The following is a 19,450-nucleotide window of genomic DNA, read 5'->3' on the forward strand; positions in this document are numbered from 1 at the left end:
TTTTGTGGCATCTAAGGTTTTCTCTAAGATGCTCCAGGTTCCTTCTGCAGCTCAGCATCTCCTGGGCTCTCACTTCCACCCCACATCCTTGAGAGTCAGGCTGCTGCCTTCTCCCTGGGGACGTGGTGCAGATAATACAGACTGGCACTAATCTTGGCCCGGCCACTCATTATAAGCTTTGGGACCACGGGGAAAAACTCAGTTTATAAACTCTTTTAGCCTCCTGATGGAACCCTGGTGGCGCAGTGGTTAAAGCAAAAGGTCAGTGGTTCAAAACCATCCGCGGCTCCATGGAAGAAAGATGTGGCAGTCTGCTTTCATAAAGATTTATAGCCTTGGAAACCCTATGAGGTCGCTAAGAGTCGCAATCGACTCAATGGCAGTGGGTTTGGTTTAGCCTCCTGATATAAATTCTCTTTTTTATACTTGTAAATGTTACCTGGAATAATGTTTATGTATGTGTGTCTTAGTCATCTAGTGCTGCTATAACAGAAATACCACAAGTGGATGGCTCTAACAAACAAGTTTATGTCCTCACAGTAAAGCAGGCTAAAAGTCCAAATTCAGGGCACCAGCTCCAGGGGAAGGCTTTCTCTCTCTGTTGACCCTCTCATCAATCTTCCCCTGGACTAGGAGCTTCTTGGTGCAGGGAACCCAGGTACAAAGGATGCACTCTGCTTCTGGCACTGCTTTCTTGGTGGTATGCGGTCCCCCCTCTCCGCTGACTTCCCTTTCCTTTTTATCTTTTGAAAGATAAAAGGTGGTGCAGGCCACACCCCAGGAAAAGCCCCTTGACATTGGGTCAGGGATGTGACCTTAGTAAGGGTGTTACAATCCCATCCTAATCCTCTTTAACATAAAATTACAATTACAAAATGAAGGACAACCACACAATACTGGGAATCATGGCCTAACCAAGTCGACACATATTTTGGGGGGACACAATTCAATCCATGGGAGTGTGCTAGGTTTATACCCATGATTATATATTATATATACTTTTTTATCTGTGTGTATATATGCATATATGTGAGTGTGTATATGTATACAGTGAAACCTGAGAGCTGGAACTCGACGGGATTGTCTCATTTTTCCAGGTCTCCCAAGTTTTCTGCTTTGACAGGTGCAGACTTCCTACTTTCCTATTGCTCATTTCAGTGGAAAATATTTGAGTTTTCCTTCTCTGACAGGTTTTTGCTTCACACAGATTCCACCTTCCACAGGTTTTACTGTAAATCAGTCCCAAGCCAGGCACTTTCATTTTCATCCAGTGTGGCCAAGAGACTACCCCTTTCTCTGCAGCTCTGCGAATCTTGATGCGGGCTCTGTGTAGTCATAGTGCCTGTGCTACTTTATAATGCATACTTCTCCAAAAACAGTTTGTCTTTTTTTTTTTTTATCCTAAGTAGGTCTATTCCTCATCCTGAGTTTGAAATGATAAAAAAGAATAGAAGTGCATGGGATGGCAAATGGAGTGATATACTCACATGTTTCACCTCAAGGAAAAGGCCTGAACAGCAAAAAGCTATCCCTCAGAAGGACTGCTGAGCCTCATCAGGGCCCTGGCTATTGGACAGAGTATGGAAACTCATACTATCTGCATCAGGGTTTTTCATCTTTGGACCTGGAAAATTAGACTTCATAGAGCCAGCTCTTGCTCTCTTGAAGTGAAAATACTTGTTCTCCAGGACATTGGGACAGCTTACATTTTTTCAGAAAAATGAGAACAAATATTTATTCTTATAAACAAGACTTTCAGATAAATGCTTTACATTTAATAAAATTTAGCTTTCTTAAAATGATCCTAAGAATTAGGTAAAACTTTTAACACCAAATTTTATTTTAGGAAAATGAGACCAAGAGATGTTAAGTAACTCATTCAAAGTTACACAGCTTGTAAGTGAAGAGACAAGACTTGGACCCAGAAGCTCTGGGTGTCAAGAATCCACTCTTGGTAAATACATTATTTATGTGCTTCCTGCTTAGCTCCCTGATGAATACGGTGTGTCACTGGGAAACCTACAGACTCCGAAGGGTTCATTGTTTAGGACAGATGTACTGTCCTAGATAATATGAACAAGAGTTGACAGGTTTTCTTTGTCAATTGTGTTAAGTGGCAGGGGGAATGAGGCAGAAAAGAGATGGTAGAGAAATTACAGGAATACGGCTCTTTCTCTAGGAGGGATTAGATGTCTTTCTCTCAGAAACGCAACAAATGAGTGTTCTCTGCAAATGATATTAGGACGAATATGGTACAAGGCATCATTACACGCTGTGAAGACTGAAAGATATCCTGTAGAAAAGAACGGAAGAGACACTCAGAATGCCGGAGATGAGCTCAGGTGCAGGAGCTGAGCCCCTGAACAAGGAACTGTGCAGAAGTGTGTGAGGGAATAAGGAGGTTCAGGAGCTCGGGGGGCACAGGGTCATGGGGGCTGGGCAGTTACAAGGATTGAAATATGGAGAAACACGCCGAGAAAAGCAACACTGAGAAAACTTGTAGATGAGTGACCCATGGTTTGTGACATTGAAAAATGACACAGTACCTGCCTCATAGTCTAGGAAAACCCCAACCCGATGAGGAGGCGCAGCCATGAAGAGAGTCCGAACCTGGGGATCCAAGGAGGAAGAGTCCTCAAAGGCATTATATTCAAATTGATTCCGTAACCCTATAACCCAGAAGCCATGTTGAGGTCTGTATCTGGAGTACACATCTTGAAGATTTGCATTTGAGCCTAAATGAAACCAAGAACCCCAATTTTCCCTGGGGTCACTTGTCCTACAGCATACCCCCAGTATCCAGGCTGTCTTCCTGGACACATCCACCTCCCAGTAATGTTTACCTGAGAAGAAATATTGGCAGCCCAAGACACCAAAAGCAGAAAAATCACACTGATAGGAATTGTTAAAGTTCAAAATGTGCACAACTCGCACTTGTCTCTGATCCGCAGAAATGACAACATTCGAAGAAGCACGGACTGGATTCAGTGTCACATCCACTGTAGGAAAAATTACAGGGTCAGGTGAAGGACATGGGGTAGATGAGTCTTTGAAATATCGTAAGGAATACTGGGAATTAACTGGGAGGAGCTTGTGTTGGTGGCTCAGAGACAGGCAGAACACTTAAAAACGTATGTTTGGGGATGCGTGTGTGGGGAAAAACACATGGGGCTCAGATCATGGGACTTAATTGTAACCACAGCTTCTCAAAAGGGATAAGAACATGGTGATTTGAAGACCCTGTAAATTCTTCTTACCCCAATAGCACTGGACATCTGTCAGCTCTGAAATGACAAAAGTTTCAAGGATGTTGATTAGAAGTATAGGAGTCAGTGCTGATACCTATCTCCTCTCTAGAGCAGTGGCAGGGAAGGGGAGTAATGTGAGGCTGTAAACTGGTGAATGAGAGGATGAGCCAGTCACCTCGCCATTCACCCTTAGATATGACCACATTTTCTTTAGCACAGGATATGCCTCCTTCTCTGGCCTTCTTCCCCCCAGCCCATCCTCTCCTAGAAACTGTACCCTTTCCCTTAGGTAGCCCCTGACATCACAAAAGTCCCACACTACACCCTTACCCAAGTTCTGCTCACTTCTAAATGTTTGCAGGATGCCCTTCAGATCTGGCGCTCGGAACACATTCTTCGGTTTCTTGGAAGCGATGTTCGGCTTCTTCAAGGTCCAGATCTCACTTCTAAGGATGATAAAAATTGACCCCCAACTCCTCTGACCTTCTGTCTCTACAGCACCACTGCATCCCTCACCTTTCACCCCACTGATGCATTTTAACCCCCTTCCTGAGGAGCCAGAGAATGGGAGAGGGGAGACTACTAACACTAGAGCCAAAAGACTTGTGCTCATGTCTACTTTCCCACTTACCCTCTGTGCGACTATGGGAAGGTCTTCACTTCAAAGAGGCTCTCATTCCTTCCTCTAAAATGGAACAACTAACCCTCCACTCTCTACCTCTTAAAAACAGTATAAAATTAGGTGAAATAATGGTGCCTATTTTTTTTTTTTAAGAAAAGGTATTTGATGCCTCTAAAGTATAGGATATGTGCAAAAGAGGTGGCCATTTCAGTGGGCCCACCAGGGAGAGTCCAGAGATGTGGATTTCCAGGCAGATGATCAGTAGGGAGGCTGAAGAATCTGATTACGGGGAGGTTGAGAAATATCAAGTTTGAGGTTCCTATATTGAAAGGCTCAAGGGTCTCCAAAGCCTGTTACTCCAATATGGAGGCCCAGGGAAAAACATCTGAGGTCTCAAATTCTCTGATGAACCATTACAAACATTTGGAAAAGGAGAAATTATGACCACTAAATTCATTGCTGTTGTTAGTTGCCATTGAGTTGGCTCCAATTCATGGTGACCTCATGCACAATGTAAAAAAAAAAAAAAAAACCCTGCCTGGTCCTGTACCACCCCGTGATTGTTTGCGGATCAGAAGGGTTTTCACTGACTGGGTTTTGGCAGTAGACCACCAGGCCTCTCCTCCTAGTCTGTCTTAGTCTGAAAGCTCCTCTGAAACCTCCCCAGCATCATAGCAACATGCACGCCTCCAATGTCACACAGGTGGTGGCTGCCCGTGAGGATCATTGGCCGGGATCACACATGGGAGGCAAGGATTCTACCACTAAGTCATCAATGGCTTATCTCTGAATTTCACATATTTGGGAAGACCTTGATCCTGCCAGGTAGGTGGGCAACTTTAGACACAAGAACACCATTTTTCATATCGGATGCTGAAGTGTTTGAATAAGAAGAAATTAATTATTGGCACCAACGCCAAACCCACTATTCTCCAAGACTTTAGTTTTTTGAAACCTAAAGAAAACACCTATAAAGACCTTGCTTCTTCTATCCTCAGGGATATAATAGTCCCTTTGGACAATCTGGGGACCTGGCAGAGAAGAAGACAGAACCTATGAAATACAGAAATCAGAGCTAAGGAGAGACAAAGGTGTGAATGAAATTAGTGCAGCTGTGGGGCTCTGATACTGCAACCTCTTATCCTTAACGTCCCTCTTGGGCCTAACTCTATGACCTCCACCACCCAAATTTCCTACCATGGGAAATCCCCATCTGTGGTCAACAATTTGAGACAATGCAATACTCAAATTCTCCAGCTCTGTGATTTTTTTTTTTTTTTTAATTCTGATTGACCTCAAGGTAGCTCTCATGGCTACTATCCACTCTCCACACAAAAAAGGATCATCCCTGGTCTCCCACACATACCTTTTCACGAAGTCAATCATAACCTGGGGAGAAGAAGGAAAACATGAATCAAGGATAGGGTTGCAATATTTAGCAAATAAAAATACCGAATGGCTAGTTAAATTTGAATTTTGGATAAAAACAGCTTTTTCTTTTATCAGTGCGAGTATGACCCCTAGTGGTGTAGTGGTTAAGAGTTAATCAGCAGTTCAAATCCACCAGGTGCTGCTTGGAAACTATGGGGCAGTTCTACTATGTCCTATAGGGTCACTATGAGTGGGAATTGACCCAACAATGGGTCCCCCCTCAGAGATAATTCAATGACAATTAACAACAACAACAACAGGACCCCTGCAATATTTAAGATACACTTATGCTAAAAAAGTACACGCTGTTGAATCTGAAATTCAAATGTAACTGTGTACCCTTTATCTGGCAACCCTAGATGGAGTGATAGGCACTCCATCTTACAATGTTTTACCCACCTTCTACATCAAACACCCACCAGCCCTTGATATGGTGAGAATAGATAGATAGTCACAGTGTACTGGGAAAAATGTAAGAATAAAACCCAGGCAGAACTTCCCAGAGAACTCATGTGAGTGTGTTAAAAAAAAAAAAAAAATTGTGTTAGGTCCCCTAAAATATATATATAAATAAATAAACATACAAAAACAGCTTTAACCCTCAGAAGAATAGGAAGATGCTTCAAGTATCTGGAGATGAGATCTATTTAAAAGGAAGAGAAGAGGCCTCCTATTTGTTTTTTGAAAATGCATATGGTTCCCCAGAAGCTTAACCTCATTAATTCATTGTACTTTCATTTATTCTATAGGCATTTAAAGGGAAAATGTGCCATAATGTGATATATCCAGATAATGGAAAGGTACTCAGCAATAAAAGGAAAAAAAGGAAAAAACTGCCGATACATGCTACAATATGAATCAACCTCAAAATATTATGCTAAGTGAAATCCAGATGCAAAGGACCACATGTTTATACTAAAACGTGTGGAAATGGTAAATCTATATAGACAGAAAGCAGCTGGGTGGATACCAGGGGGTAGGGGTAGGAACAAGTATTGACTGCAAACGGGCATGAGGAATGCTTCTGAAGTGATGGAAATATTCTAAAGAAGAATTTGTTCATAGTTTAATAATACATTTACTAAGAATCCTTAAATTGTACACTCACAATAAGTGAATTTTATGGTATGTAAATTATACCTCAAAAAATCTGCTTAAAAAAAAGCTAAGGAAAAGATCCATTAGATGGAAATGAAATTATTGTTCAATTAGCAATAGAAGGAACAGAGAGTGGCAAAAGACAAGCAAACAAAATCTGAAGTTTCCTGAATTTCTAAACACATTTCCTGGCTGTAAATCATAGTCATAATATTAATGCCACAAAAAAAAAAAAATTTAACTTTCACACTGTCTAGTTCCTCCATTAAGTTTTATAAGTTTGTCCATATATTTTTCTCCCCCCAGAAAAAACCCAGTGGCGTCGAGTCGATTCCAACTCATACATTCTTCCCCAGCCAACACAAACACATGAACACACACACACATGCACATACGCACATATACAAATTGCTTGCTCAGGTATTATACAGCCTAGCCTTACATTTGCCACTCCTCAGAGGGAAAAAAATTAAACATATTAAAAATTATGTGTATGCATACCTATGCATATATATAACAGGTTTTATTGTAATATGAATATATATAAAATCATACCATTGTGACAACTGTACTAAAAATGAGGCAAGGTGGGCAAGACCTACCTTTTTCTCCAACTGCAGAGCAAGGATCCTAACTGGAAAGGGATCCAGGTTTCATGTCCCCACATTTCCATTCCTTGTCACCAGCCACTTTCATGACGCTTCCTCTCTCTGACCCTAACCCCCTGCCAGTACCCTGGCATTAGGACACAAGCTAGAAGGCAGCTATCCTTCTTCATCGACTGCCCATGCAGACTTTCCCTGGCCACCAGTCACCCCGAGCTGCATCTACACAAATCAGCTGTCCTGCCAGCCCTTGCTGGCTCATTGCCTCCTGTGGCCTCATTAATTCTCTAGAATGGCTCACAAAATTCACAGAAACTATTACCTATACTTAAGGGAGCCCTGATGGTGCAGTGGTTAAGTGCTCAGCTGCTAACTGAAAGGTCAGGGGTTCAAACCCACCAGCTGCACCACTGGAGAAAGATGTGGCAGTCTGCTTCAGTAAAGATTGCAACCTTGGAAACCCTATGTGGTAGTCCTAGTTTGTCCTACAGGGCTGCTATGAGTCAGATTGATTCAACGGTACACAACAATTACCTATACCTACAGTTGCCTATTTATTGTAACTAGAAAGGACATAAGGAAAGAAGCGCTCGGGGAAGGTCAGGAAGAAGTCATAACACAAGGCTTCCATTGTCCCAGGGATGTGCCAGACACTCTCTCTTGCATGCTGTTCTCGCCTATCCCGGACACCTCAAAAAGAGGAAGCTCCAAGGTCCAAGGTGCTTTAGTTATTGGGACATCATGCATATCAATCCAATTAATGAATATGCATGACTGACTACATCATGCCCCTCCCTTCCTGAGTGGGCTTGTGTAGCCCCCTACTTACTTATACACATTTAAGTGTAGCCCGGTGGACCAGTTAAGAGCTTGCTACTAACCCAAAGGTTGGAGGTTTGAACCCACCCAACTATCTGCTCCCAGAAAGATTGCTGTTGTTGTTGTTAAGTGCCATTGAGTTGGTTCTAACTCATAGCAACACTATGTACAAAAGAATGAAATATCGCCAGGTCCTGTGCCATCCTCACAATCATTGCTATGTTTGAGCCCATTGTTGTAGCCATCTCATTGAAGCTCTTTCTCTTTTTTACTGATCCTCTACTTTACCAAGTGTAGAGGATTTCATTTTACTTGGATCCATGATCAACACCCATGTAAGCATCAATCGAGAAATCAAACGACATACTGCATTGGTCAAATCTGCTGCAAAAGATCTCTTTAAAGTGTTAAAAAAGCAGAGATGTCACTTTGAGGATGAAGGTGCTCCTGACCCCAGCCATGGTATTTTTAATCACCTCATATGCGTGTGAAAGCTGGACAATAAATAAGGAAGACCAAAGAACTGATGCCTTTGAATAGTGGTGTTGGTGAAGAGTACTGAATACATACCACAGACTGCCAGAGGAACAAACCAATTTGTCTTGGAAGAAGTACAGCCAAAATGGTCCTTAGGCGTGAGGATGGCAAGACTTTGTCTCACATGCTTTGAACCCATAAAGATTTCAGCCTAGAAAAACCTGTGGGGCAATTCTACTCTGTCGCATAGGGTCACTATGAGTCCGAATCGACTTTGCAACCCGTAGCAACAAGTGTAGACTGTCTATTTTAGAAGGACAAAGAGCACCTTAAGTGCTCAAGCTATTTTCAGAAACTATATACAAAACGTCAAACTGAATTCTTTGTCCCACAATTATCAAAGAAGTTATGTTTTTCTTTCTAAAATTTTCCCAAAACTAATGTGTACGTGTTTGCCTGTGACTAAGCCTAGTGAAGAGAAGTCTGACAAACACTCAACACTAGGTCACAGATAACAGCAACATATAGAATAAATCTATATGAGGTATGGATACAGTGAAACTCCAGGATCAAATTTTTACTCTGCCCTTCAAAAATTAACAATAATGGATACTTTTCCTTGCCATTCATACACTGAATTACCCCCATCACACCTGAAATGAATGACAAGGAAGGGATACTGCAGGGCCAAAGGAATTTCTTAATGCCACTACCAGGAAGAAAGCCCAGGGACCCAGTAAGGAAGGAAACTTGGTCTCTGTTTTTCCCGAATCTCACATGTAGGAGCTCCATTCCAAGTCTTACTTGCAGCATCTCTACTGATGACCCCTGCATCCGACGACGCTCCACATCTGAGATGAGCTCCCTCAGTTCCTGGTCCTGCTGGATCAGCTGGTATTTAGCTGCTGCCAGGCTATCCAGAACTTTCACGTCTTCTTCCTCCAGCTTGTGCAGCTCCCTCTTCTTCTCATTGTCCAGGATGGCATGCAAGTCATTAAAACCTGCCAGAATCCTTTGTCTCTCAGCCTGTGTCTGATGCTTTGGCAACAGGGAAGAGAAAGAGGCAGTCAGTTGTCAGTTTGGTTGAGGATCTACTTTGCAAGGTGCTGGGAGCCAGGATAAGAACTATTTTCCTCAGGGAGTTCTCACAAGGAGGGGAGGTGAAAGCCACAGAGCAATTCTAGGGGAAGCTGTTTGTTTCTACAATTTTTTCTTGACCTCGTTCCAAAACAATATCCTCGAGCCTGCTTTATTAAGGTACACCGAGAGCCAAAATGTAACACTTTGATGAGGCTTGAATTGCAGATACCTGTCCTGGACACTCATGCTTATCTATGCATTAAAACACTCTTCCCCAACCCCCATGTTTAATCCCAAAGCTGGGAACCTGGACCTTTGCCCAACATCTTTCCTGCACATATCAGAGCCTCAAACCTGATGAAGGAATGGGACAGAAGATTCATAAGCCATTTTCACAATTGTTTCCCTCATAGTCTTCATCTCCAAATATTTTATTTCACTTGTGATATGTCCACTCTCCAGCCCCCCACTTCCAACAGGGGAGGAATGAAGGACTAATCAAATAGCTTCTGTACTCATTAATTCTAAACGAGCAAAAAGGAAGGAGCCTCTTGTGACTAGAACTCAAGCTGCTGCCCAGATTCATGTCTCAGAACTCCCTCAGAAAGCGTTTCCTCTTACCTTCCAAGAAGCTCTCTCTTCTGTAATCTGAGCTTCCAAATTCTTGGCTTCCTGCTGCTCCTTCCTCACTCAGCCTTATGAGAGTCTCCTGGAGCTTCTCCTGTGAGAACAGAATCACACCACTGCTTTCTCAGCACCTGAACAGATGATACATTGGTGCAGAAATCAGGCTGATCTCAGAAGAGACCAGAGTTTACAGAAACTGTGAGACTGGCCATTAGAATCTATGACTCAGACAAAAATCTGAGGAGGTGAACGTGTTCTTTATTCCTGAGTAGTGGAAGTCACTATCTCCTCATCGAGAGTAGCCCTGATTCTCCACTGAGTTTATGTTAATGGTGGTGGGATGACTTGGAAAAGGATAACAAGACCGGTGGCACAACTTAAAGAATGTAATCGCTGTCATTGAATTATACATGAGAAATTGCTGAGATGGCATGTTTTGTTATGTATATTTTCAGTTATTTAAAAAAAAAAGAGTAATCTGATTCTCTTTTGTCCTAGAGGAAGAATTAATCCTGCAGCAAGGAAAATCCTTTCTTCTCATTGACTTCCTTCCCCACATCTGATCAACCATGTCCTCTAGTAGTTCTTCTGCTCAGAAAGGCAAGAAGAATTTATTTTGGGAAGCAATTCTCTACTCATTCAACAAAAAGAAAACAAAACAAAGCAAAACAAGTTTCTCTTCTCTTGGCTAAGTGTCTCCAGTCTAGGCTAATCTTTTATGTAAATAGAAGGCATGCACAGAAATGTCCTCCAGGCCTTGATTAGAGTATGGGAAGCTATCACAGGACTTAATTCTATGGTGAAAAAGTGAGGAAAGAAGAAAGTGGAGATTTCTGAGTGCTACCTTCCTCCCTGTCTTTCTCTACCCTGAGCCCTACCTGACATTTCTTGGCCATCTCCTCTACAAGGAGCATTTGGTGACCACAGTGCTCCTGAGACCTCACACAAAGCCAGCAGATGGCCTTCTCATCATTTTTACAGAACAACAGAAGTTTTCTCCATGGTACACACAGAGACCACTTGTTTGCCCCTCCTGTGAGCTCAACTTGGCCTCCCTGAATCTCTTCACTATGTTGGCCAGATGATGATTAGGCCATAGATTCCCAGGCTGGTAGCTGGCATGGCACACAGGACAGCTTTTTTCCCCTCCTGGCCTGATGGTCAGTGACTCCTCATTCTTCGCAGTGATGCAGGCTTGGCAAAAGCTATGTCCACAGCCTAGGCTCAGGGGTTCCGTGAGGAGCTCCAGGCAGATGGGGCAGGTCACCTCCTTCTGTATGTCTGCCCGGACTGAAGCCATTTCGCTGCTTTCCTAGCCTCTCCCAGTCCTGGCTCCTGAGTCTCTTCTTGCTCACAAACACCTGCAGGGCTGGGAATGTAAAAGTGGGCACTGTAGGGAATGTAGGGATTAAAAGGATACTGATTGTACAGAGATTTAGGACAGGACAAAATAATATAATGAAGAAACATAAAGAGACAAAAAGAGTAGGACAGTGACAGAATGAAAGGGCTTCTTCTAATAATTTCAAACACTTTACTCTCAGTTTATGTCACATGACAAATTCCACCCTTATCAGGGCAATGATTGCTATTTTCTCTTCCACTGGACAGAAGGGCAAACTGAGGCCCTACAGATCAGGAGCCTTGTGTAAGCCACTTGCCTTTTCTTCCTGATCTCAAAACACTGGTTTTATGTTATATACACTAAACCCACCACTACCTCCTGCTCCTTTTGCACTTGCTCTTCTCTCTGCAGGAAGTGATCCAACCCCTGATATGCGTATGATTCATTTTTTTTTTTTTAAGAGCTTTACTGAATTGTAATTCACATCCCATCCAATGGACTTATTTTAAGTGTACAATTCAATTAGTAAATTTATGGAGCTGCATAACCATCACCACAATCCAAAGGTAGAATGTTTCTATCACCAGAACACAAAACTGGTGCCAATTAGCAGTTCACTCCCCATTCTGACCTCTGGCCCCAGACAATCATTAATTTCCTTTGCATCTTTATAGATTTAAATTTTATAGAATTTTTGATCAATTCATAAAAATAGAATCATAATATGTGGTCTTTTGCATCTGCTTTCTTTCACTTAGCCTACTGTTTCTGAGGCTCATCCAGCCTGTCTTTCTTTCCTATACCAAAAAACCATGCTCAGGGTTAAAAGCACCAAACCCACAGCTGCCTGTAGGTTTTTGCACTTAGCTTTTCTCTCTTCATGGAATGATCCACCACCCAATACTTGCACAACTCGTGTTTATACTTCATTCAACTTTCTCCTCACACGACCTGTGGTGGCTAACTTACACCCACAACCAACCACCACTCATTATACATTTGCCATCGTCCACCACTCATTATACATTTGCCATCGTCCTCTTACTTTCACTATGTAACATATGACACCTTTGGTTCAAGTTGTGCCCCCTCCCCTTAAAACGTAATCCACTCATAGACCAGGCACTTTAGTTCGCTGGGAAGAGATTTTCTGCTGGCCTCTGACAAAAAAGACTATTCTGGCTCCCTTTGGCTTGGAAAGAAAAGGAAGGAGATGGGTGTGGTTTCAGCCTGGAGAAATAATGGTCCCTACAAGGAGCCCTAGGTGGCGCAGTGATTAAGAAGTATGGGTTGCTTACCAAAAATTTGACAGTTTGAATCTAACAGCTACTGCTTGGAAACCCTATAGAGCAGTTCTACTCTGACCTGTGGGGTCACTATGAGTCAGAATTGACTCAATGGCAATGGAAACAGGAAACAAACAAGCCCCTTTGCTTTTCCAAACCCCTCTTCATTAAAGGCTGCCCATCCCCCAGATTCGACCCCTGCAGGAAGCCAGCAAACTGGCTCTATTTTTTCAATTCAGAGCAGCTTCCGGACCCTAAATCAAACTCGGCCAAGCATAATCAACCTTTTTCCCTTGAAGTCTCCCAATCTCTGCCCCTACAAACTACCTCACACACCTTCAGGTTCAAGCAGAAAAGCTGTGACTCCATGTGGAAGAATGGAGGCAGGTCAGGGACAGGATGGTCTAGATTTACTCACCAAACCAGGGGTTTAATGTTCACAAAGTAGAGAAATGAAAGTTAAATTACTGAAAACAGGAAGCTGAAGTGAAACTTTAGAGGGAAGCCACTCCCCAGGGGCCTGAAGGAGGGGTTAGACTTTAACACTTTCTGGTACATGGGCAGCTAGGAGCCCAGTCGCTACATTTTTTATTCCTATCTGAGCTGTGGGGAAAACCTGGTGGCATGGTGGTTAAGTGCTACGGCTGCTAACCAAAGGGTCGGCAGTTTGAATCCGCCAGGCGCTCCTTGGAAACCCTATGGGGCAGTTCTACTCAGTCCTATAGGGTCGCTATGAGTCGGAGTCGACTCTATGGCACTGGGCTTTATCCTAGCTGTACTCTGGCAAAAATATTTGAATAAGAACAATGTAAATCACAATTATATCATCCCCACAGTTTGCCTGAGAACTCAGAATGTCAATTCTTTGTATTCTTAGATATTCTATATTCAGGCTGTCCAAGTCACTGAGGGTAAAATATTGATCCAGAAAGGCTTGGCACCTGACCACTTATAACACAGTCTCCCGGAGAAGATAATCAATTAAAAAAAAAAAAAAAATTAGTCCATAATATCTATGAATCTTACAAGTCCATCTGTTAATTAACAAGTTTCTGTTCCTTATTTAGGCAGGTTGGAAGAGGAAGCATTTCATAGACTACTAGAGGTTCAATTTAATCTTTGTCATGCAAGCCAGCAACTCATAATGCAGGTAAGGACATAGCAGTTAATAGACGGTGCTGTTTAAGTGTAATTTTTCACTGAGTCACACTCACACCTACAAGGCTTTTTTTTTTTTTCTTTTCATCCTTAGGAAAAAGTTTGGTATGTACACCATCATTCAAAAAATAGAAGTGAATCACTTTACATTGTTTGCACATGTTTTTGTGCCCTGAGTCTACCTTGCTCTTGCTCTGACTGCATACGCCAATGGTGCAGCTACAAGATGGAAGAGGCTCCATAACATGGGTCTCTGACTGACAGGGTGGGACCAGGAATCCTCCCACTTTAACTGACATGAGAGCGATAGAAGGTACTGAGAAATCAATTTTTATAATATTAAAGCATTATAATATTTTGGTATTGTTTATTACCCACAGAAAAACCAGCTAATCCTAGCTTAAAGAATTTTTTGACTCATATCTATGAGTCATGAACTTATAACCATATTGGAATAATTGCTATTGTTTTATTTTGTATAGGTGAGGTTCATTCTACCAGTTAAGAAACTCATGTTGTTCAAGTTTAGTGATCTTCATCTCAATGTTGTTCAAACTGTTTTTGTTGTTATTGTTGTACTTTAGATGAAGTTTTCTGAGAAAATTAGTTTCTCATTAAACAATTAATACACATATTGATTTATGACATTGGTTGCCAACTCTACGATGTGTCCACACTTCCCCCTCTTGACCCTGGGTCCCCCATTACCACATTTCCTGTCCCCTCCTGCCTTCTAGTCCTTGCCCCTGGGCTGGTGTGCCCTTTTGGTATTGTTTTATTTTATGAGCCTGTCTAATCTTTGAATGAAGGGTGAACCTCAGAAGTGACTTCATTACTGAGCTAAAAGGGTATCTGGGAGCCATACTTTAGGGGTTTCTCCAGTCTCTGTCAGGCCAGTGAGTCTGGTCTTTTTGGGGGGCAGGGGCAGGGAGTTAGAATTTTGTTCTACATTTTTCTCCAGCTGTGTCCGGGACCCTGTATTGCGATCCCTGTCAAAGCAGTCAGTGGTGGTGGGGTAGACAAGCAACATCTAGTTTTTTTGGACTCAGTCTAGTGGAGGCTGTGGTGCTTGAGGTCCATTAGTCCTTTGGACTAATCTTTCCCTTGTGTCTTTGGTTTTCTTCTAGAATATAGAACATTTTCTTCATAAACTGTGTTATGCCAATTGAGCTAGATGTTCCCTGAGACCATAAAACCCAAAATTATAGCTGGAACAAAACATAAACCCAAATAAAAAAAAATGTTTTTCTGAATCTCCTCCAAAATAAAAAACCATTATTTTCTTAGCTCTGCTGTTTTTCATTCAACAATAATTTTTAAGTTGTAAACAAGACCATTGGACCATTTGTTTGATTTGCATCTGGCACCCATGTATGCCGAATGTTTCTCTGGCATATGGCTGGTAAGGGCACAGTTCACTGATTCAGCAAGCAACGTTGTGCAGTTGCAGCTATAGGCGATGACTGCTGCTACCCAGGATATGATTCACAGGACAGTCAGAGCTCACGGTTTCCACTCCGTGCTTGACCCCTCTCACAGTAATGCAAGCTGTGCCTACCAAGACTGTGAGAAACACTCAGCAGTTGAGAACACTTGCAGTTAGAAATCTGAAGAAGCTGGTTAAACTGCATCGAGTTCTGAACAGAGTTTCACGTGAATCGAAGTTTGCCAAGTGAGCAAACATTTAAATACACATTATTCACATTTTTTAAGTGTGATATTTAAATTCAAGAAATAAAAAATACTGTCATTGATGGTTCTAACAGGGATCACAATAGAGGGTCCCAGACAGAGTTGGGGAAAAATGTAGAACAAAATTCCAACATACAAAAAAAAAAAAGAAGACCAGGCTTACTGGTCTGACAGAGACCAGAGAAATCCTGAGAGTATGGCCCCTGTACACCCTTTTAGCTCAGTAATGAAGTCGCTCCTGAGGTTCACCCTTCAGCCAAACGTTAGACAGGCCCCTAAACCAAAGCAAGACTAAAGGTGCACACCAGCCCAGGGGCAAGGACAAGAAGGCAGGAGGGAACAGGAAAGCTGGTAATAGGGAACCCAAGGTCCAGAAGGGAGAGTTTTTGACATGCAGTGGGGTTGTTAACCAATATCACAAAATAATATGTGAGCTCTTTAATGAGAAGCTATTTTGTTCTGTAAATCTTCATCTAAAGTACAATAAAAAAGAAAAAATGGTGTATAATTTTTTGATGATTCCATTCTCTTTTTTTTTAATTGTGCTTTAAGCGAAAGTCTACAATTCACATCAATTTCTCATACGAAAACCTACACACGCATGGCTATGTGGCCCTAGTTGCTCTTCCTATAATGTGACAGCACATTCCTCCTCTCCACCCTGTATTTCCTGTGTCCATTCAACCAGCTCCTGTCCCTCTCTTCCTTCTCATCTTGCCTCCGGACAGGAGCTGCCCACATAGTCTCATATGTCTACTTGAGCTAAGAAGCACACTCCTCACCAGTGTCATTTTATGTCTTACAGTCCAGTCTAATCTTTGAAGATTGGCTTTGGAAATGGTTTTATTTTTGGGCTAACAGAGAGTCCTGGGGCCATGTCCTCTGGGGTCCCTCCAATCTCAGTCAGACCATTAAGTCTGGTCTTTTGACTAGAATTTGAGGTTTGCATCCCACTTTTCTCCTGCACCATCAGGGACTCTCTATTATGTTTCCTGTCAGGGCAGTTATTGGTGGTAGCCAGGCACCATCTAGTTCTTCCGGTCTCAGGCTGATGGAGTCTCTGTAGTTTATATGGCCCTTTCTGTCTCTTGGGCTCATATTTTCCTTGTCTCTTTAATGTTCTTCATTCTCCTTTGCTCCAGGTGGGTTGGGAGCAATTGATGTATCTTAGATGGCTGCTTGCTAGCTTTTAAGATCCCAGACACCACTCACCGAAGTCAGATGCAGAACATTTTCTTAATAAACTTTGTTATGCCTATTGACCTAAATGTCACCTGAAACCATGGTCCCCAGACCCCTGTCCCTGCCACTCTGTCCCTCAAAGTGTTTGGTTGTATTCAAGAAACTTCTTAGCTTCTGGTTTAGTCCAGTTTTGCTGACTTCTCCTGTATTGTGAGTTGTCCTCCCCTTCACCTAAAATAATTCTTGTCTACTATGGGAAACCCTGGTGGTGTAGAGGTTAATTGCTGCAGCTGCTAACCAAATCCAGTTCAAATCCACCAGGCAATCCTTGGAAACTCTATGGGGCAGCTCTACTCTGCCCTATAGGATCACTATGAGTCGGAATCAACTTGACAGCAATGGGTTATGAGTTATCCACTTAGTGAATACTCCTCACCCTCCCTCCCCACCCTTGTAACCATCAAAGAATGTTTTCTTTTGTGTTTAAACCTTTTCTTGGGTTCTTATAATAGTGGTCTCATACAATATTTGTCCTTTTGTGACTAACTTCATTCGCGTAATGCCTTCCAGATTCATCCATGTTATGAGATGTTTCACAGATTCATCGTTGTTCTTTATGCTTGCATAGTATTACATTGTGTGAATATAGCATGATTTGTTTATGATGATTCCATTCTTGTATTAAATTTTGATTTAAATGTACTATTGCATATTCTTTGTCCATACAGGTTTAAATTTGGTATTTATATCACAAATCGAAATGTTAACAAGTATCAGTAAATGGTGGAAAGGAAATTAATGTTTCAATTGTGACATGCCATTATTTCACTGAAAGCAATTTGATGGCATCACTATGAAATAAGATTTTTCTTCAAAAGGTGTGGAATAAATTTACAAGTATGTTGTAAAGCGGGGCTTCCAATGAGATAAATCAGCACACCCAAAATTAGTAGTGATCTGGAAAAATGAACATTCTCTTTGAAGGTGGATGTTGCCAGTAGATTGAGTTGGTTAATTCTAGGAATTAATGCCCAGTTTGCACAAGACAGTAAGATACATCTGTTGAGACACTGGGAAAGAATTAAAAGACACAGAGCTCTGTCCATAAAAAACACACTGTATCAAATTTTTAGAGAAGTACATTGATTTACAACAGATTTATTCTGTAATCATGGATAACAGCTCTAATATGATTGAATTTGTTGATTTGCTCAGAAATGATAGTGAAATCGAATGGCAAATTTCAGGCAAAAATGACAGTTTCAAAGATTCTGACTTTGTGCACTCTGACCTGCAGACATTAACCACTGTAGAGTGAAGTGAAAGCAACAAGGTTTATAAGATTATAGTATGGTATTATGGTATAAAGTGTGATGAACACACACTTTGCTTAGTTATTAAATAAGCAAAGGAAGATGCTCAGCTGGGAGAATTTTTAAGAGTAGGCTGCAAACTCATTTGGATAATGCATATTCTGACATTGTCTACCAAATTTTCAAAACATAATTTAAAGAAACCTGTACGGGATTGCCCAACAAGGTGCAACGGTATGAACCCTGTGTTAGAAATATTACCAGGATGCAATATTTTTTGCAATATATTATTGTCAGGTGCTGTAGAATTGGTTCCAACTCATAGCAACCCTATGTACAACAGAAGGAAACAATGCCTGGTCCTGCACCATCCTCACAATTGTTATTATGCTTGAACCCACTGTGGCAGCCACTCTGTCAATCCATCATGTTAAAGGTCTTCCTCTTTTTTTGCTGACTCTCTACTTTACCAAGCATGGTATCCTTCTCCAGGGACTAGTTCCTCTTGATAACATGTCCAAAGTATATGAGACGTAGTTTCGCCATTCTTATTTCTAAGGAGCATTCTGGTTGTACTTCTTCCAAAGCAGATTTGTTCATTCTTTTGGCAGTCCATGGTATACTCAATATTCTTTGCCAACACCATAATTCAAAGGCATCAGTAATTCTTTGATCTCCCTCATTCTTCAAAGTGTTAGCTGAGAATAATATGAAATATTACTTTTCTAATGATGAGTGGGCATAAGAAATTAATTTTGGAAATTTTAAAACCTTTAAAGAAAGTTATGGTAAGATTGCAAAGTGAACAATTAACTGTGAGGGATGTTTTTGGCATGCGGGTGGAAACTAAGCTAAAATTAAGAACTCCTAATAATACATTTGGAAACACATTGATTGACAAATTTAATGTCAAGGAAAAAGTTATTGAAAATGACACCACATTAGGAGCAGATTATCGAGATTCTTGTTATCAAATTCTAATTAGTTCTGAACTTAAGGTAAAGGCCATATTACATTTAAAAAGCATTTAGGAAATGATAGAAAATCTGAAAAGGAGCAATACTGAAAGTGTAATAAATGAAAGCAATTCAGGAAATGCTCTCTTCAAACAATGGTGTTGATGATAGAATTATTCACAAAATTAAAGAAAAAACTTATATTGAAATCAGCCTTTTTTTTTTTTATTGTACTTTAGACGAAGGTTTACAGAACAAACTAGCTTCTTATTAAACAACTGGTACGCATATTGTTTTGTGACACTGGTTGTAACCCCACGACATGTCAACACTCTCCCCTTCTCGACCTTTGGTTCCCTGTTACCAGCTTTCCTGTTCTCTCCTGCCTTCCCATCCTTGCCCATGGGCTGGTGTGCCTCTTTAGTCTCGTTTTGTTTTATGGGCCTGTCTAATCTTTGGCTGAAGGGTGAACCTCAGGAGCGACTTCATTACTGAGCTAAAAGAGTGTCCA

At 41.5% G+C, this 19,450-nt stretch overlaps 2 protein-coding genes across 2 annotated transcripts in view; both read right to left on the bottom strand.

Annotated features, from left to right (window-relative positions):
* On the bottom strand, positions 1–11,307 carry LOC126079250 (E3 ubiquitin-protein ligase TRIM22-like). Its single transcript, XM_049890173.1, is given in 9 exon segments — positions 1–2,999; positions 3,258–3,284; positions 3,594–3,694; positions 5,237–5,259; positions 9,105–9,338; positions 10,002–10,064; positions 10,066–10,101; positions 10,886–11,004; positions 11,007–11,307. Coding segments are annotated over 9 exon segments (1,500 nt in total). The 3' UTR covers positions 1–2,403.
* LOC126079251 (tripartite motif-containing protein 5-like) overlaps positions 11,287–19,450 on the bottom strand; it is a 26,616-nt gene continuing 18,452 nt past the window's right edge. The window contains exon 8 of the mRNA XM_049890175.1: positions 11,287–11,376. The gene's annotated coding sequence lies outside the window, so the exon portion shown is untranslated. The remainder of the gene's footprint in view (positions 11,377–19,450) is intronic.

Source organism: Elephas maximus, chromosome 7 (genome assembly GCF_024166365.1).
Source record: "Elephas maximus indicus isolate mEleMax1 chromosome 7, mEleMax1 primary haplotype, whole genome shotgun sequence".
NCBI classification, from domain to species: domain Eukaryota; kingdom Metazoa; phylum Chordata; class Mammalia; order Proboscidea; family Elephantidae; genus Elephas; species Elephas maximus.